We start from the raw sequence: 21,543 nt of genomic DNA on the forward strand, positions 1-21,543 counted from the left end.
TGTGCGTTGATGACGTCTTTATCACCTGTTTTGCTGAGGGCAAAGCAGAAACAAAAAACAAAAAACCTGTAGCGGATTTATGAGCGACGGTCAACGCTTGAACTCACACACCGCCTGCATACTCTTCAATCACCGCCCCAACGCGTTACACAAACATACACACACACATGCGCACCGGTAAATGGAGCGCCTTATACATATACAAACATACACCTGTTCGTAATCGTTTTGCCACCCCATGAGCCACAACGCACAACAACAAATTGGTACCGCCACCACCGCAGCTTCGGCGCTCAGCTTCGCTTTCAACGTATGTGTATTTCGTATGTAACTCGTTGAGGGTATTTAAGCGCATGCCGCCGGACACCAAGCATGCATTGATTCGCTATCATTCGCTCTTAAGACTTGCCACTTTGGTTAAGAAGTTAAGTAGTTTGTTAATAAATATTTAATAAACAAAAATAACGTTGTGTTTGTTGTAATATACGAAGGATACAAAAATCGAAAAGTTTATTAACAAGTTTCGATAATTGAAAATTCTAACAAAATCACAAATAAATAACACAAAAACGTATCAAGACGATTAAAGAATAATAAAGTCGCTGATCCTGTGAATAAATTGAGCACAAAAAATAGTGTGATTTTTAGGTAGACGCAAACACACGTTAAAGCCAAACTACTTTAAAGTTTTTTAACAGAAAATTTTGGCAAGCCAATTTTTTGTTTGTTGTGAAATAAGCAGTGAAAGTGCATATCGTAGGCTTATTATAAAATAATAAGTTAGCAAAGCAAAAAGTGTGACATACTGCACTTTGCCAAAAAATAATTTAAATTTTCCTCATTCGCGTAAATTTAATAAAAACAAACAAACTTTAACAAAATGATGGCCGTAGCTGCTGCACAAAAGAACCGTGAAATGTTCGCTATCAAAAAATCTTACAGTATTGAGGTGAGTTTGGAAAACAGGATGAAGTTATTTGTAAAAAATTAAATTTAAGTTTGCGTATATTAATAGAAAAGTGTGAAAAATTATAAAAAACAAAAAAGTGTTTAAGTTACAAGAGAAAATATTGGCAATTTTTAAGAGCTACATAAATTAAAAAAAAAATCGATTTATTTTTTTTTGATTTTTTAACATTTAAACTTCGTTTTACTAAATTCAATGATCAGTTGCCCTTTAACTACAACAGTGTTATTTTTATAAACTGTTTTTTTTATTTTTACGTAAGAATTTGTGAAAACTTGTTGCATGATTTTTAAGAATAAAGTAAAATTTTTTATAATTTTTTGTTTAACATTAAAAGTTTTATTTCAATTAACTTAATTGTCACAAAGTCTGCTGCGCTAAAACTTAAACAAACTTACTCGGAATTGTTTTAAAAGTTTTTTTTTACCACCAATTATGGATTGAATAAAATTGTGGCAACCTTTTAAAATATTTATTTTTAGATATTGTTTTTATTAATATTTTTTTTTTAGATTTTTGAATTTTAAAATTTTTTTTTAACAAACACCAAGATTGCAATGTCATCAGTTGGCCTAAAACATACTTATTTTTATTTTCTATAAGAGTTTTTTTTATTATTTAAGAGTTGATTAAATTTGTGAATTATTTTTTTTGAAATTTAATAAATTTTTTTTTTTTTTTTTTTACATTTCAAATTTGTCTTAATAAAGAAAAATTTTTTACTTTTTATACAAATTTTTTTCTTAGATCAAACTTTTTCATTAATTAAATTTTCTGTTCAGCTTCAAATCTTTTAAAACTTATTTCCAACATTTTTTTTGTTAGAAATTTCGCTAAGAATTTGTTGCGAGTTTTGAAGTTTCAAAAAACCTCAAAAACAGTAATGTGTTCTAAAAAACCAAATTGAATAGTTTGAAGGTTTGAATAATAAAAAGACTCTCATTTGATATTAAAAACGCTTATTAAAAATTGTGTGAAAATATTTGAAAAAAAAAAAAAACTGTTGAACTGTATTTTTTTATATACATGTATAGGCATATTTTAAACATCCTCCGAAAAAAAAAAATTTAAAAATTTATTCAAATAAAAAAACATGCACATTTCTAAAATTTTCAAATTAAAAGTTTAAATTTTAATATATTTTATTTTTATATTTTTTCCAAAACTTTATTGAAATCTGTTCACATAAGTTTTGTTATAAAACTCATTCTAAAACTAAAAAATATTAAAAAGATAAATAATTGAAGAACATTTTTCGCCCTCTGCTTTCATATACATATTTCTGAAATTTTCAAATAAAAAGTTTAAATATTTATATTTTTTTTCTGAAACATTTTTGAAATCTGTTTACTAAGTTTTGTTTTAACACTCATTCAAGTTTCTTTCTAAAACAAACAATAACTAATAAAAGAAATTATAGAACAAAATTCTTCGCCATCTACTGTTATATAAAAAAATAAAAAAATCCGGATGAACGGTAATTTCATACAAAATTTAAAAACAGAACTTGTTTCTAGGGGACTCAGTTTTCTTATGAAGAAACCTAAAGAAATTATATTGAACATTTTTTCGTCATTTGCTTCTGTCATATTTACTACCAAAGTAAATTTCCAAGTAACAACTTTGCAATTCTATATTTATACTCAGCTGAGCAGAGCTCATAGAATATATTAACTTTGTTCGCATAACGGTAATCCGTAACGGCATAAACTTATCGAGATAGATATAGACTTCTATATATCAAATTGAAATTCATTTAGCCATGTCCGTCCGTACGTCCGTCGGTAAACACGATAACTTTAGTAAATTTTGTGGTATATTGATGAAATTTTGTATGTCTCAGATCGCTATTTAAAATGACCGAAATCGGACTACAACCACGCCCACTTTTTCGATATCGAAAATTTCGAAAAACCGGAAAAGTGCGATAATTCATTACCAAAGACGGATAAAGCGATGAAACTTGGTAGGTGCGTTGACCATATAATGCAAAATAGAAAATTAGAAAAATTTTGGACAATGGGCGTGGCACCGCCCACTTTTAAAAGAAGGTAATTAAAAGGTTTGGAAGCTGTAATTTGGCAGTCGTTGAAGATAACATGATGAAATTTGGCAGGCACGTTACTCCTACTACTATATGTGTGCTAAATAAAAATTAGCGAAATCGGATGACGAACACGCCCACTTTTAAAAAAAAATTTTTTTAAGTCAAATTTTAACAAAAAATTTAATATCTTTACAGTATAAAAGTAAATTATGTCAACATTCGACTCCAGTAATGATATGGTGCAACAAAATACAAAGATACAAGAAAATTTCAAAATTGGCGTGGCTCCGCCTATTTTCATTTAATTCGTCTAGAATACTTTTAATGCCATAAGTCGAACAAAAATTTACCAATCCTTGTGAATTTGGTGGGGACATAGATTCTATGACGGTAACTGTTTTCTGTGAAAATGGGCGAAATCGGTTGAAGCCACGCCCAGTTTTTATACACAGTCGACTGTCTGTCCTTCCGCTCGGCCGTTAACATGATAACTTGCGCAAAAAACGATCTATCTTTACTAAAATTAGTTCACGTATTTATCTGAAGTCACTTTATCTTGGTATAAAATATGGCCGAAATCCGAATATGACCACGCCCACTTTTCCTATATCGAAACTTACGAAAAAGAAAAAAATGCCATAATTCTGTACCAAATATGAAAAAAGGAATAAAACATGGTAATTGGATTGGTTTATTGACGCAAAATATAACTTTAGAAAAAACTTTGTAAAATGGGTGTGACACCTACTATATTAAGTAGAAGAAAATGAAAAAGTTCTGCAGGGCGAAATCAAAAGCCCTTGGAATCTTGGCAGGAATACTGTTCGTGGTATGACATATATAAATAAATTAGCGGTACCCGACAGAAGATGTTCTGGATCACCCTGGTCCACATTTTGGTCGATATCTCGAAAACGCCTTCACATATATAACTAAGGGATACTCCCTTTTAAAACCCTCATTAATACTTTTAAATTGTTACCCATATCGTACAAACACATTCCAGGGTTACCCTAGGTTCATTTTGCTAAATGGTGGTTTTCCCTTATTTTGTCTCCAAAACTCTCAGCTGAGTATGAAATGTTCGGTTACAACCGAACTTAGCCTTCCTTACTTGTTTTTTTAAAGTTTTTTTTCCAAAAATTTCTAGAAATCGGTTCATATAATTTTTGTTATAGTTTTCATTTAAGTATTTTTTTAAACTATCAAAAATTAAAAAAATTAGTCAACTAAATTTTAAAATGCCCTTTGCTACTATTATTGGCCCAAATAAAAAAAAAAATTGTAAAATTTGTCATATTTACTGAATAATAAAAAATTTTAATTTTTTATTTATTTTTGGTTTTACGTCACTTTTTCCACCCCAAGAAAAAAAAAAAAACTTCTTAAAAATAACGATATCTAATAAATGTAAGGCGCGATTACCTCCGAAGAGATCTAGGTCCGAGCTTCTCTTCCAATTTGCGTCCTGCCCCTCTTGATTTTCCCTACAAATTGGCCGGACGGGACCTAATGTTTTATACCGACTTCGAACGGCATCTGCAAGGCAGAAGAGTTTTCGCTGAGAGCTTTTCATGGCCGAAATACACCCGGAGCGCTTGCCAAACACTGCCGAGAGGCGACCTTGCTTAGAAAAATTTTCTTCTAATTGAAAACACTTATTTCTAAAATTTGGTGTTGCTTTCCCCGGGGTGTGAACCCAGGGCATACGGTGTTGTAGGCGGAGCGCGCTACCATCACACCACGGTGGCCGCCATAAAAATAACTGCAAACAGTAAAAATAGAGCTTCTTCCTTCCGGCTACACTTTTGTTTTACATTTTCCACACACTTTTTTTTTTTAAATTGGGAATAATTTTTCGCCATAGGTATGTACTTCTTCTTCAAAACAATGAAAATTTATCCCGAAAACAATGAAACCTGCCTTATATACACGAGAACTTTCCTCATAATTAAAAAAATTTGTGTGCGAAGTTTTTATTGTGTGAAAAAGCTCAGGTTTAAAGAAAAATTTAAAATTTTTTTCAAAAATTAAAAACGCGAATATATTATAATTAAATTTACATATTACAAGAATTTGCATATAAATTGATTAGTATTTAGCTTTTTAAAATAATTTATAAAAAATAACTATTACAATTTCCCACAGAAAGTTAATCAAGCTATTAGTCAAGTGTTCTTCATTTAAACACGTATACAGCTCAATTTATTGTATTCATTTAAAAATGTATATATACAAAAATAGAAAGCTATGAACATTATTTCTTAACAAATTAATCAAACTAATTCCCAGTCAATGGCTAAGAGATTATATTGTCATCACAAGTAGATAATGCAAATTATAAACTTGGTCTACGTGACAAATACTCAACATACCACATACGTAATACAAAGCAAAGTTCAAGTTTTACGCACATACATACATATACCAATACATTTTTTTTATAAACAAATTTTGATATAATAAATATCATGAGCAATTAATTTAATACAAAGCCAACCACTTAGATTTGCGCAGAACTTGTAACACGGCCTCAATCATTTATGAACGTTTTATAAGAATTCATAATTCAAGAGGCTTAGTCCCCAACCATTCATTGCCAACGTTGCGGCGACCGGCTGTCTGGTTGACTGACATGACAGGTGGTGTAAGCAGTTGTAGGAAAACTTGACAATGACAACATATTTATTTGTATTTGTTCATAACAGTAAAGTTAGTTAATAAAATATATAAACAAAGAGTTGTTGACAGTGAAAGTGGGCGTGTGCTAATGGAAAGAAGTGGAGGGATCGTAGATTGACTAAAAACAACAAACAAATTATTAAATTATTAGTTAAAAGGGTAAATAAAAGTAGAATTACACAAAAGTAAAAAAAAAAAAAAATTTAATTAAAATAACAGGTATTTTTTGCCGGCACAATTGATCACATGCCAGTTAAGAGCTGAGTTGTTGTAGACAGCAAATAAGTGTTAAACAACAAAATCGTTAATTTTTTTAGGCTGTATAAATACTGTGATAAAAATGTAAATATTTATATACATACCTACATACTTTTTTTCAGTTTCTTTTACCACAAAATCTCAAAAAGCATGACTTAAAATGCTGATGCTCTTTCATCAGCTTTTTCATTTGAGCGTGCGACCGAAATAAGTATACAGTTGTACGTGGAGTATAAGAAGGTCACTTTAAGCAAACAAAAAAAAAAAACATTAAAAAGGATTTGCATATAATAAAATGAAACAAAATAAAAAAATATTACACCAAATACAAAAAAAAAAAAAAAAAAAAAAAAACATGAAAATAATAACTGAACTAGACTAAAATAAAAAAAATAAAATATAGAAAGTTTAAATTAAGTAAACTAAAATAAAATAATAATAAAACCCATAAAAAAAATTTAAATAAAATAAAATATAGAAACTTTCAATTAAGTAAACTAAAATAAACTAAAATTAATTAAAAAAAACTTAAATTAAACATAGAAAGTTTAAATTAAGTAAACTTAAATAAAGTAATAACGAAAACATATAAAAAAAAAATTAAAAAAATAAAGCAAAATAAAACAAAAGAAACAAAAAAAAAAATAATAATAATAATAAAAAAAATAAATAAATAAATAAAGTAAACCAAAAAAAATTTAAATTAAATTAAATCAGATAAAATAAATCTAAATTAAAAAATGATACAAAAAAATATTGAATAAAAAAAAAAAAATAAACAAGAACAAAAAATTAAATAAATTATATAAAAATTTTTTTTAAATTAAATAAAGCTGAATAATGTTAAATAAAGGATATTAAAAAAAATGTAATTAAAAATATTCAAGAACAAAAATTAAATAAATGAAATGTAAATAAAGAAAATTAAACCGAAATAGAGTAAGTAAAAAGTGAATAAGCAAAAATAAGAAGAAGAACGGAGCAATAAAAGCAAATTAATTATAACAAAATATAAAACTAGAATTCCAAATTTGTATACACTTTGTTTATTTCCAACAAATTTTTATCGATCGCTCTTAATCGTATTAATAAATACATATTTGTATTGAATTTATATATTAATGTTGATTTTGTTTTCGTTTTCCTCGTTCAAAATTTGATTTTTTTTCAGCTCCGCTTGCTAATTATTTTTTTTCTTAGATTTTACTTTGTTGTGCAACTTTTTATCTATTCTCTCGAAAATTCCTTTTATCGATTGTTATCGTTTTTTTTAATTCAACCGTCTCTTCAATATCTAATGGCCAGGTCTTAACCAGTTTCATGTATGTCATTTGTATATCGATATTAATCTGTTAGTGTTGTCTTTTCCATTCGTACAGTTTTTCAATTGCAATATTGGTTTTATCGATTATTTTCGATCTCGTTTTTAAATAAATTTTCGAAATAATAATCAAAAAATTTATAATATTAATATTTTCTGTCTACATCTTACATTTTTTTTTGTTGAAAGTTAAGATCTAAAATCCTTTTTTCATTTCTGCATTAAAAAAAAAAATAAACAAAATAGTTAAATAAAAAATATATGAACAAATATGTGGATTCGCTCGCCATCAAACCCATATTTTGTTTTGTTAGTTTCAGTAAGCGCGCCAATAATTTAAAATTAATTACAGCTAAAGATTTTTCAGCTCATTTGTAAACAAATTAATACAAACTCAACACCTTAAGCTGTCAAAATATTTATTTTTATTGAATTTTAAATCATATACGTAATAATATTGTGCAGAGTTTACGACTTAATTAGGTCCAAGGCGAGGTAAGTTTTTTCTTACAATATTTCCTACAAAAGCGCAGACATGAGACTCAGCTTAGAGCAAAAAGAGACCCATAACGGAATGTAATAACAATAAATATGCTTTGATGTTTTGATTTCGTAGCTTTTTACGCAGATCTGAGAGATAAATTTGTATAGTGTTTGAGATATAAAGAAAACATTTAATGAGTACGCATGCGTTTAGAAAAAATTTGCGAGATATGAATGTTGGATTAAAAAAATTATTCATATTTCACGTTTATTATTTATCTTTACAAAATTTAAGCTTAAAATAAAAGAATAAATAAAAAAGTCTAATAAATCAACAAAAGTACAAAAAGAGAACCACAACATTATATACTTTCGCTTTCCAAAGCCTCCAGATTTTGTAACCGGCTTCTCCAAACACTTTTACATACCCAGATATACAATAAAAATTATACCTTCATAAATGTGTAAAAACAACAAACATAACAACAAACATATATAGCATCACATTTCAGTGGATCATTGGGCCAACAGAGCATCCATGACAATGTGGATGTTTTAACGGCTTGACTACTTACTTGACAAACTGGTCAGAGATATCTCACTGTTGTTGACATGTGATGAAATTAATGCTTGTTGTTTTTGTATACCGTAATATCTTCAGTTAACATATTAATTTGTTTAAATGGTGTCATATAAACAAAAGATATGTTTGTATGTATTTGGTTTTGCTAATAAATACTTGCTGAGAAGTATGTAGCACGAAAGGCAGCTGTGAAGAGCGCCATACAAACAAAAAAAAAAAAGAAAAAACAGCTGAAGTTGCATAAGTGTCATTTGTGATGGGTAAGCAGCGGCGTGATAAATTCCATTCATATCGCTATTCGTACGCAATGTCAACAATTATACTGAGTTTTGAACGCCAACTCTCAATATATCATAAATAGTGGAACAATTTGGAGTAAAAAAATATAAAATTAAAATAATATTCAGAACACAAATTTTTTTTATATATTTAGGAACATTAAGATACTTACAAATTAAATAAAAATTAGCCGAAAGCATCTCCTTAAAAACAGTGCTATTAAAAATAACATAAAAAAACTATAAAATAAAAAAAATTAATGAAAAAACTTTTTAGCATAACTTTAAATTAAAAAGAGTAAAAATTGTTTATTAATAAACAAAAAAATATTTTTTTTTATAAAAGTCTAACCAAAAAAGAATTCTTCCTAATACTAACTTACTGAGGGTTGTATTAAATAGAACTATTCTTAAAAATGTTAAAAAAAAAATTGTTTGCCCACCAAAAAAGCTCATAAAATTTTTGTATTTAGGAATTTCGAATAAAAATTATTAAATATTTTAAATTATTAAATACATATTTTAAATAAAAAAAATGCATTTCGAATTAAAAATTATTAAATATTTAAAGTTATTCAATACATATTTTAAATAAAAAAAATTATAAAATTGATTTTCGAATAAATAATTATGAAATATTTAATGTTTTAAATACAAAAAAAAAAAATAATGGATGAATTGAATTTTTGATACTTTTGAAAAGCATACTTGATTTATTAAGAAGTATTAATATTTTTTAATTGCAGGCTAAAGACCTTAGTCGTTTATTATATAATTTATTATGCAAATAAATAAATAAATAATAATAATAAAATCAAAAATTTAATGAGTTCATGCATACATGCATAATAAAATTGAAAGCCAAGGAAATGCTTCTAACAAAATTTTATCGAAAAAAAAAAAAAAAATTATAAATCGCAAAAATTGTTTTGAAATAGAAAAAATTTGTTTACATTATTTTTTGTCTTTAGAATCAAATTCGGTTTTTTTTAACATTTTACAGGCTTGGTTTTAGAAAACTATATATGAATGTGAAAAAAATTGCAAAGTGATAAAAATTCTTTTAACAAAATCATATCGAACCTCAGTTTCCAAGTTGAAAAAAGATATAATTCTGTTAAAAAAAATATAAAATAAAAAAATCATAAATTTTTTATCTATACAATGGAAACATTTTTTTTAGTTTACAATGATTTCATGTTCTAGATCTGATATGAGAAAAGCTTAACAATTAAATGAACTTCATATTTAGCTATCCCTATCGCACACATTTTTTTCTTCCAATTCAAACCTATAATTTTGCCTCCATTATAAAACTCTTAACTGCAGCTGATGCGCCAATTTCCCGCTCATATCCGTTTTTACATGCGTCAAGTGTTCTACTTCAACGCTTAAACATAAAAGCACATTCACACTCTCAATACATACTTATGACTATATAAAATGTGATTACAGTAGTCGTCTATCAACACGCTGCCACTCAAAACCACCCACTCATTCAAATGTTAACGCTCTATAATTTGCGTAATAAAGGCGCTTAAAAGCTTTTTAACCAATGGCAACGCATTAGGTTTGTGGTGGTTCGGTATTTGTAGTAGTTCATTAGGGTTGATAACAAAGCAGCTTGTGACGTCTTTAAGGCCAAAATTAAATTTTTTTTATCTCTTCAGGTTAGGTAGATTAATTGAAATAGCTTTTAATTTCTTTCTTTTCGCATTGTTTTAATTTTTTTTAGTTTTATTTATATTAATTTAATTTTTACTCTTCTCTTTCAGAATGGTTACCCGTCACGACGCCGTTCTTTGGTAGACGATGCGCGCTTTGAAAGTCTGGTTGTTAAGCAAAATAAACAAACTGTGCTAGAGGAAGCGCGCCAAAAAAGCAATGGTGAGTTTAAAAAGAAATGGAAAGAAAAAATTTTGATGTTGAAGAAAGAAGTAAAAGAAAAATCAAACCTTAATAAATAAAATAAAAATCAAAAAAAATTTGAAAAAAATGTATCTTAACTTGGTGAAGAAAGCTACGCATGCAAAGAAGAAAAAAAACACAATTTTAAAAAATTAAAAACAAAAAACCTAATAAATATGAACAGATAAATGAACAAAATTTTCATGTTCAAAATTCAACCAGAAAATAACAACTATAAAGTGAGCTGAGAACGGAAAATTTCACACCACATTAACAAAGAGTAGAAAAAATTAACTTGCGATGAGCGAGAGCCAGATGAAGTATCGACTGGCATCAAAGAAATAATCTGTCTTAACAGTCACGTCTCTGTTAAAAAATATAAATTCGAGACTGTGAAGTACTTCGTCACTTCCAAACACTCAGTATTCAGTATTCTGAACCGAGTAAGACAGTAAAAAAAAAGTTTGCATCAGTGTATGGCTCGGAATCATTATTTGAAAGAAAAATTCCCTTGAAAATGTAGTCCTGGGGCTGTATTCAGTAAGTGTGAGATTTGAAATGTACATTTTGCGTTCATACAAATTTAAAACTAACAATTACTGAATCTACCCGCTGCTCTTAAAGCCAACGGCATGCTTCGTAGGTACCGAAATAATGAACTGTTTTGATATATTAACAGAGGGCGAAGATTTAAAACTCAGAAACTAAAGGTCGTCGCTAGCCGGGTTATGTTATGCGAGTTGATAAAGTAGCGTGTCCCAGAAACGATGAAGGAAAACTAAAAGTCTCTTGCCGTAACTTGTCCACTTAATGGCAGTTATAACAAAAATATATAATTAAATACCAAGTATCCCTGAGAAAGGTACAAAATGCACCCAAACACGTAAGGTGATAAAGAAAAACTGGGTCTAGTAAACAAGTTTAAATATAAAAGAAAAAAATGAGTGGGAGTATTTTCACACAAAACTAAACTTTACAATTTTATCGAAAGTAGGGTCCCTGATGAAGGTGTGAAAAAAACAACAAAACGCGTAGAAGAATACAAAAATTTTAGTTTGAGTTAGTTTGCTTGGTTAAACGTTAAAATTGTTAATAATTTTTATAAATAATCATTATTTTATGCTTTTATTTATTATTTTTTCGTTTAATTTATTAAAAAATAGATGAAGCAACATTGGAAGAATGCATCCAACAAGCAAAGGGTGCACCGCTTGAACAAGAAATTGACTTACAAGCTGACCAATCAGTTGAAGGTGTTGAAATGCAAGCAGAAGTGCACAACATTGTAGAAGGTAGAGTTTTCTTTTAACTTTTTTGATTGTGTTATTTAAAATTAAAAAAAAAATTATTCTTTGATTTTTAGTAATTTTATTTCAAAATTTATTTGTAATATTTTCCTTATTATAATGTTAAGTTTTTCTTGACAAACTTTATTTTTTCTTTATTTTTAATTCGTTTTTCTTTTTTTCACGCTTTTTTTTCAACACAGAATCCGACAATGAAACTCATAATTTTACTCAGGGCGCCACAGCTCAGGGTGGCAACAACAATAGCAACAATTCAAATGGTAAGCAACAGTTGACTTTAAGTTAACATAATCTTTCAAGGGTTAAGGTTAAGTAGCTGCGGCTTGAAAAGCGCCTTCACAAATGCATTATGATTATGATAAAGCATTTTTCATCTAAGTATGGGTAATACGCTTATGGCTCAAGGATAGCCCCTCAAACACACACACTTATTCATGCGACAGAAGGATTGTGCACGTACGCGCGTTATTTCAGATGTGAAAATCGCACATTTCCTTTTAACATTTACATTTTTCCTTTCTTTGGCTTGGCGCACGCTGAGGTTGTTGCAAAGATTTTATTATGCGGTTGTTTCGGAGGTGGCGCTAGCGGTGGGTTTTGAGGGTTGCTGTGATAACAAGAAAATCTATCGCGCTTGACTTCACACAGACACACGCTGTGCGTGCTGTGGAATTGTGACGAAATTCACTTTTCAATTCTTCACGAACTTTCATTCATTCATGATTCTTCGTATGGGATGTAAAAAGGCACTTATGACAATGGGCATGAATTACTCTTTTTATTTAAGTTGGTTTTCAACGCCCCAATAATGCACGGCCTGCTTAGTATACTTAATATTCCATCCGTTTTCTTCTTTCTCCATTATTCCAATTGTGTCTTTGTTGCAAGCGCAATTGACTTACGGGTTTAGCACTTAACACTTCAGTGGGAAATTTGTTGCGTGGGTGCACGCAATCGAAATCCACCCAAACTGGCATGAAACCAAAAATAGTTGCATACTTTAACTTGGAAAAAAAATTAATTTTTATTTTTGTCATAAAAATTAAGCTCATGTTTTACCAACGGGTTGCTTAATTGCAATTACTTTACTAAGACCCAACGTTTTGCTAAGCTTTTCGGCTTCATCAGGGATAAAACTTCAAAAATTTGCCTCCTTTCCTTTACAAAAAGTACAACATGCATTTGACCTGCTATCTAAAAGTTAATTTAAGTAATGCATCTTAGTTCTAGGTTAATGGGTTTGATAGGGTTAAAGCTTAAGGATTTGTTAAAACCAAAAATCTAATCATAACTTTAATTCTCTCTTCCACTTTCCTTCTCTCTCTCTTTATTCCAACAACTAGATGCCGGTCTCACCGAAGAAGAAGTTTTACTCGCCAATGCTGCTTCGGAATCACCAGATGCTGAGAATGTCGTACAAAGTGCCGCAATCATTGTACGTCTCAAGGAGGGCATCTCTTCACTCGGGCGCATACTCAAAGCTATTGAAACTTTCAAAGGCACTGTACAACATGTTGAATCGCGTGCTTCACGTGAAGCGGGCGTCGATCATGATGTACTCATTAAGGTTGACATGACACGTGGCAATTTATTGCAACTCATACGTTCACTACGTCAATCGGGTTCATTCAACAGCATTAGCTTGCTTGCCGAAAATAATATTAGTGTGAAATCACCATGGTTCCCAAAACATGCTTCCGAGTTAGATAATTGCAATCATTTAATGACTAAATGTGAACCTGATTTGGATATGAATCATCCTGGTTTTGCGGATAAAGTCTATCGTCAGCGTCGTAAGGAGATAGCTGAGATTGCTTTTGCTTACAAATATGGTGATCCAATTCCATACATTGAATATACCGAAGTTGAGATTAAGACTTGGCGTTCAGTTTTCTTAACTGTTGTCGATTTATCGCGCAAACATGCGTGCCAAGAATATCGTGCTGCTTTCCAAAAGTTGCGCGATGAAGAGATCTTCGTTGAACATCGTTTACCACAATTGCAAGAGATGTCAGACTTTTTACGTCGTAATACAGGTTTTACGCTACGTCCCGCCGCTGGTTTGCTGACAGCTCGTGATTTTCTCGCTTCGTTGGCATTCCGCATTTTCCAGAGTACACAATATGTACGTCATGTGAACTCACCATTCCACACACCCGAACCGTAAGTATTTGAGATGTGAAAGTATTGATATAAGTTATATGTATGTGTACAGTGGCTGAAAATGAAAATGGTACGATATTTTTTTTACACACCAAAGTTTTTTTTTTTGAAATTTGTGTATTAAAAAAACTTGCTTTGTGATTAAGGACATGTAGTAATTTTTTAAACATCGATTTTACGCATCTAGAAAAACTACAAAATAGAAAAGTTAAAAGAATGTGTTCTAAGAAAGGAAATTTATTTAAAAATGCTTCTTTTTAAGTTTTTTTAAATATTCCTTTTTAAAATATTCCATAAATTGGAAAATTTTTTTTCTCAATAATTTTCTTTTAAGTTTTACAAAAACAAAAGTATTTAGCTGTGGGAACACATATATTTTTTAATTTTGTTTGTTTTTGTAATTTATATCTAATCGTTGATTTGAATTATTTTTTAAAATTTAATTATTATTTTTTAAATCAATTATTTCAATAGTTTTGTTTTTTTTCTTGCATTTGACATTTTTTGTTTCAGTTCTATTTTTTTGTAATTTATAAAGAGTATTTGATAGCTCTTTAAATTAAGTATTGTAGTTTGAATCAACACTTTTTGAAAGTTTTTTTTCAATTTTCAGTAAAATTTCTAATATACATATATATTTTTTAAAATTATGTAAATTTCAAGTCCAAGTTTTATAATTTAAAAAAAATAAAAAAAATTGTATGAGCTAAGCGGGGATTGCCCTTATTGCTTTAAATGTATGAATACATTTATTTGAAGCAATATTTAATTTTATAATTTATAAATAAACAAATTCATAAAATATGCAAAGAAGGCAATTGGGAAAAACTTTACAACAACTAAGGCATGACGTGGCTGAATGCGTTTGTAACACTTCAACCATCGTAAGAGTGCGGGTTCAAATCCCACTCCCGGGAGAAAATGCTTTGAAGAGATTTACAATGTATAATCGAAACAGCTGTCGCCTTGTCCGTCCTGATGTCACGTTGTTTAAATATTTCCCAAATTATTAAATAAATTTAAAAAATTTTTTTAGTAACTGTACACAAAGACAGCAAAGAAACTTACTAACAATTGGTGTAGTCTATTTGTGCTAAAAGTTTTCGGGCGCTAGTTCTATAAAAACTTGAGACATGCTATGAGCTTCTACTGTTGATGTCCTCGCAATTTTCCTTTTTGCATTGTTCCTCTGTGACAAATTAACTGAAGCATCAGCACAAAGAGTTCAAAGCAAAAAGCACTAATTTCATTTAACAGGAAATATGCTTTCATGTGACAGGGGTGACATCACTGTCGCTTAACGCTCCACCTCGTCCAGTGTTGTTATATTAGAAGCTGGAATGAAGCATAGTTGGGTAACTGCCAGGGTAAAACTCAGCGCTGACTTGTCGGAAGTGCGTAATTGCTTGGTAACTTTTAAGGGTGAAACAATTGCTCTGCCCTAAAGGTGGTAGCCCAAAATTGATTGTTTCTGTCTGAAAATCATAAATTTCTTAGTAATTGACTGCACTTTAGCACACTTTACATTGTAGAGCATAGCTCCATTACTAGCTGATAATTAGGTTATAAATGTAACTATTTATGTGAAAGCAGCTGTGGGTTAGTACGAGCTTTTTAGTGACCAACAGCACACATTTATGAGTTCTAATTTCTCTATCAAGTGTAACAACAGATTGTTCTGATAGCTATTTTAAATAATTATATTGAATTATGAACGATAACATGCTAGAGCTTTAATGAAGCATGGGGGTTAGGAAAGTATTTAGGGGAAAGCACAGGAGCTAACTTTTTTATGAGTATGAGTTGTTGTTTTTATGTCTGTTATGACAAAAAAAAAAATTATTAAAAACTAGCATATATACCAAGCGATAGCATCAAAATCTCAGCGTCCAAGCTAGCTAAAACAATTATATAGCCAGAGAGGGCTGGAGCTTTAATGCAAGACTTTTGCTTTTAATTCATATACTTCTGACATAATATTTTTTGATAAAAACAACTTGAAACCAATAGACTTACAAAACTTTGTAGCCAAAAAAAATTGTTAGGTGGTGAATTACGCAAAAAGAAGTAAGAAACACATTAAGAGCTTTTATGAGCTTTTTCAAATTAACTTAATTTTAATGTCCATGAATATGATTAGACAAAAACAAAACATTTCTAATTCAAATTAAAGGTTTCACTTACTGCGTAAGGCGTAAACTAATACCGAGCGCACTAAAAGCTTTAATGAGCTTTTCCAAATTATCTTTCCTTTATTCTTCATGAATACTGAAAAAGCAAACAAACAATTTCTAAATCGAATTTAAGGTTTCAATGACTGTGAACTTTTCCAAATTATCCTCCTTTTATTAAGCAGGTATAACCACTAAAAAAACTTTCATAAATATGTAAGCATGAAAACTCTATATAGCAGCTTGGCATGGAACAAATTAAATTACAGGTATTAAAACATACGTTAAAGTAAAGCTTTTCCATAAGCTTTACTTTCCAGAGCTTTACTAAAATTTTTGGATTAATTTGAATTTCTAAACTTCTTAAAGCTTTTGATTTAGTAATTAGCATGCTTTGAGAAGAGAAATGAACATAACTAAGTTGTAACCAAATAAATAAATTGCTTTACCTCAAAAGCAAGGCTTTTTCTCGAAATTTTCTACAAAAGCTTTCAAATCAGCAACACTTGTTTCTCAATATTTTTCGGAAAGCATGTAATTCAATTATTTTATTATCAAGAGTGACATAATCTTCAGAAAGGTTTGAAAATTAGTACACCACGGTTAGAAAATAAAGCTTGAGAGCTTAAAGTTTTTCATTCTTCAATCAGTGATAGTAGTTCCATTTTTCAAAAAACTTTGAGAAAGCAATTTAAGAACGAGTAAAAGGAGAGAGCTTTACGCTAAGCGTCTTGAAATACTATTATATTAAGCTAAGGTAGCTTTTTAGTTGTTCTGATAACTTTTGAGATTTTTAAAACTAACTAATAATAGATCTACTTATATGATTTCAAGGATATGTGTGATATGTTTTCAAAAAGGAGCTTTTTATTAGTTCTGAAAACTTTGTGAAATTTCTAGAGTCAACTTAATAGTGAAATTACAATATATCTTTCCTATTGATATCATTTTCACTATATGTGGTAAAAAACTGTGTTTCGTACCAACATAATAGAGCTTTTTGTGAGCAACGGAAAGGTTTAGCTGTAGGTCCCTTACCTTTTCAGCAGCTCTGCCTCATTACCAACAGCTTTATTTCTTTTCACATCAAAAACCTAAAACAACTTTTTTCCATCTACTTATTTACAGCGATTGCATTCACGAATTGCTCGGCCATATGCCACTTTTGGCTGATCCCAGCTTCGCACAGTTCTCACAGGAAATTGGTTTAGCTTCATTGGGTGCCTCCGATGAAGAAATCGAAAAATTGTCCACTGTAAGTATGTCGCAATAATATGAAATACGCTTATCTGTTGTATGGCGCGTCGCCTGCGCTTGTTAGCACTGTCTCTATTAGCCTTGACGGGCAAATCTGTCAACTGCGCACAAACAAATCAATAGCACACAAATCGTGTATTAAAAATTTGTTCTTAAAAGTCAAGTGGCATTGTAAGCTAATAGCGGCTAAATAAATCTGACAATATAAAAGTCAGCAATTAACTAGCGCAATTAACAAAAACAAACATTAAAATATATTCACTATTTAATTTGTTTAAACGTTCGCTTCAATAGTCAATTTAGAATTTTAGTGGGCGCGCGTATTCTCTACCACACAGCGGGCCCCCTGCAGTGTTAAACGCTTTAGTTGCGCCAATACATCAATACACAAACAAGCGTGAGTGCGCCTTTTATGGCGCACTGCACAGTAAAACACGCTTTATCTAAGTGCGCCAGCTGCCGGTTGCCATTTAAAAGCATGAATAATGCGCGGCGCGCCACTTATCGTGCTAAATGGCCTTAACACATACCGTCATCGCTACCATTTGCACTGCCATTGTCAGTGACTGCCATTGCCCCACAAGCCGCAATTTGGCACTAGTACAACAATTTTGCGACTACCTTAAGCAAGTTTTCTCAGCCAAGTTGAAGTGCTTATCAGTATACATATATGTATATATATATATATATATATTATAAAACTAGTTGTTGCTTCGATTCAAGTTCGTGTGCTTGGCACGGCAGCACCGCGCACACACCACTCATGGACATTTTATTCACACATCAGCTAGAAGTTTACGCGCGCGGCGACAAGTGCTTTACTGCAATTATTTTGTTACTTTAATCTTGATTAGAATGTGCAATGGTGCAATTGTAATGCAGCGCTGTGGTGCAGTGAGGCACTGCGTTTGCTTAAACTGTAGTGGCCGTGTTTGTTTTTCGGCGCGCTACCTTGTTATAAAAGGCGTGTGCGCGCGTGCACAGTAAATGACAAAAACCGAATATAATCAACCGATATACACACATACACACACAAATTAAAAACAACTTTGACAGTCGAAAAATTCTTAACAAAAGAAGTAAAGAACGCTGGAATGTGCGCTTTGCAGATTTTGTGCATGCGATCAAAACAGCATTTATTACCAAACAAGTACATTAGCATTAAAATTTATTTATTTACATTTTTATTTAATTCAATGTTAAATTTAAAATTAAGGCTATGCGGCGATTGAGGTCAAAGGCATTGTTAGCTGCCAAATTGAAAAATGTGCGCGCTTATACACTCGAGCGTTGCGAATGACGCTGTGGCTTTGACGCATGCACTTGCTATTTACGCATGCGCTTAAGTGTTGCGCCCACATACACCGTTGTTGTATGCGCGTGCGCGCCAAAGGCCAATGGTCAGTGTCAAGTTCTGCATTTGCATAATTTTGTTTCCATACAAGGGCGCTTAGCCTTGAGTGTGCAATACTGCTGAAAATACTTTGGTGTTGATTGAATGTCGAATTTGAAGTGTCAGTGTCAAGTTCTGTGTTGTAAATTTTCTTAACAATCAAGGGCGTTTTATTACAGCGCGTGCGCTTTATTCAATTTTTTTTTATAGTTGGCCATGTAGCGCGTTATACTGCATCACTATACGCTATATTCTTTCTACAATTTTATCCGTTATTTAAGTCGACGCCTTTTTTCATCGTGCGCTATCGTGCGCCAGCGCTTACCCCCACCTTTTTCGCGCACCAAACCTCAATTATATGCGCTCACTTTAACGCGCTACACACACTCATATATATGCCAATTTTTAACGTTTTTTTTCTTTTCATTTTTCTTCTTGTCTTCCAGGTCTACTGGTTCACTGTTGAATTCGGTCTCTGCAAGGAACAAGGTCAAGTGAAAGCTTACGGTGCCGGTCTCCTCTCATCATATGGCGAACTTTTACATGCCATTAGCGACAAGTGCGAACATCGTGCATTCGAACCCGCCTCCACTGCCGTACAACCTTATCAGGATCAAGAATACCAGCCAATCTATTATGTTGCCGAAAGTTTCGAAGATGCCAAAGATAAATTCCGTCGTTGGGTATCAACTATGTCACGTGCATTTGAAGTGCGCTTCAATCCACATACAGAACGCGTTGAAATTTTAGACTCTGTCGATAAATTGGATACGCTCGTACAACAAATGAATACAGAGATACTGCATTTGACGAATGCAATTGCAAAATTGAAGCGTCCTTTCTAAGCACATTCATGCATCTAAATAATATATTTACCATATATAAACTTGTATGTATGTAAATATAAGTAAGCGCGCATGTACACACATTGAGATTTGTTTGTGAGAGGTGGGCCGCGCGTGTGTGTGTATGTGTGTGTGTGATGCGCGCTAGAGCTATGCATGTGAAATCAACTCAATACACTCACTCAAAGCACGTATTTATGTATGCATGTTTTTTTTGTTGTAGTTACTGTAGTTTATTCCTTTTTGTTGGTATCTGTAACTAAGCGGTTGAGTCGCTAGGCAGCTATGATCAACATTTTTATTTGTTGTTTTTGTTGTTATAAGTAACGCTGCGCCTCTTAAATTAAATTGACATGCCGCTTTAAAGTTACTATTCCTTAAAAAAATATATATGTTTTTTTTTAACTAAACAAATTTTTTTAAAAAATAAAAAAATTAATTCTCATATTCAAAAATTTGTTTGTGATATACTCTCAACTAGCTTAATAATATTTTTTCGAAATTCACAATTTTTTAAACTAAACCAATTTTTAGTAATTCTTAAATTTTAGCAAATTTTCAAACATTTGACAAAAAAAGTAAAAACAAAATATTAAAATAATGCATATCTATTTATGTAATATGAATGTACAATATAGTTTTTATATTACACATCTCAACATCACGTATATAATTATGAATAGCTTATATGCACTTAATACTCTAGAAATTCACACCCATTTACCCTATAGTCCTCACCTTCACGTCCTCACCCTATATACGATATATTTATTATTTATTTTTTTATTTGTATATGTGTATCACTGCAACTGTGTATTGGACCAAAAAGCAAATATTAGTATTTAAGTGCAAAATCACATATTCACATAACCAACAACACAAAACACACACATCTTAATAAACACATATACATGTAATTTATTATTTTTCTAAATGTATTATTACTATTTTTATATTTTGAAATTTTTTTAGTTTACTTTATTTGTTTATGTACTTAAAAAAAAATAAGAACAAAACTAATTTGATGTGAAAAGCTTGTAAATTTTGTGTTATTGTATGTGAAAATATTTGTTTTTGCAAAATATTGTGAGAGCTTTTTTAAATAATTTATTATTTTTTTATTATATTATATAAATGTAACTATTTTGTAGGTATGTAGAATTTAGTTTTTTGCTATGTTGTAAGAGCGCAAAGATTTTAAATATATATATATATAATTGAATAAAAGCATAAATATTAATGTGTTGTTTATTGTGAGACTGTGGTATTAGAAGTGTGACAGAATTTGCTAATAGAAGTGAGAACGAAGTTAGTAAAATAAATGCAATGGAAGAGAACAAAAGAAGTGTGAAGAAAAAGATCAAAAAGTGAAAAATGTTAACACGAGAAATGTAGACGGTAGCTAGAAACAGAAATGTTACTGAAACAGAAATTCGACTGAAATTGGAGTTCAAAACATCCAACAATCCAGGGCGAAAACTAAGAACTAACACTAACTAAGAGGATGCGTTTAACAGCCACGGCGTATACAAGCTTATCTGCCGATGCCAACACAGTTACATAGGATAAACAGGACGGCAAATAAGAACGAGGTTCTGAGATCTAATGTGTTCTGATTATAACAATAAAACACGGAATCCAAACATTATACCAGAGTCCAACTTCGCGAATTACATGGTCGAAAATGAATGTTCCCCAGTAAACATCAATAAAACAGTCCGTGAAGGCCTCACATACAAGCAAAACGCTGACGTCTGAACATACTCGAAAATTTACAAAGAGAAAACGTTCGACGGTAGAACAATGAATGGACACAATTTCTGACACAATATTTGAGCCATTAAAACTTGTTTACCAGAAACAAAGTAATAACACAGGTA

At 30.7% G+C, this 21,543-nt stretch overlaps 1 protein-coding gene across 1 annotated transcript; it reads left to right on the forward strand.

Annotated features, from left to right (window-relative positions):
• The first annotated feature begins 366 nt into the window (after positions 1–366).
• On the forward strand, positions 367–20,897 carry ple (tyrosine hydroxylase ple). Its single transcript, XM_067788097.1, has 7 exons — positions 367–949; positions 10,395–10,506; positions 11,691–11,819; positions 12,017–12,094; positions 13,178–13,997; positions 17,297–17,423; positions 19,265–20,897. Exons 1-7 carry the CDS (start codon positions 881–883, stop codon positions 19,661–19,663), a joined length of 1,734 nt encoding a protein of 577 aa, XP_067644198.1. The 5' UTR covers positions 367–880; the 3' UTR covers positions 19,664–20,897.
• The last annotated feature ends 646 nt before the right edge of the window (positions 20,898–21,543 follow it).

Source organism: Eurosta solidaginis, chromosome 5, assembly GCF_040869045.1.
Source record: "Eurosta solidaginis isolate ZX-2024a chromosome 5, ASM4086904v1, whole genome shotgun sequence".
NCBI classification, from domain to species: Eukaryota; Metazoa; Arthropoda; class Insecta; order Diptera; family Tephritidae; genus Eurosta; species Eurosta solidaginis.

What these genes read in the sequence shown, in the direction of transcription:
- ple (XM_067788097.1), top strand. Translation starts at nt 881, where the DNA reads ATGATGGCCGTAGCTGCTGCACAAAAGAACCGTGAAATGTTCGCTATC. An exon ending in AGCGCGCCAAAAAAGCAATG is followed by an intron (nt 10,507 to 11,690) that starts GTGAGTTTAAAA and finishes ATTAAAAAATAG; the next exon opens with ATGAAGCAACATTGGAAGAA. An exon ending in CCATTCCACACACCCGAACC is followed by an intron (nt 13,998 to 17,296) that starts GTAAGTATTTGA and finishes ACTTATTTACAG; the next exon opens with CGATTGCATTCACGAATTGC.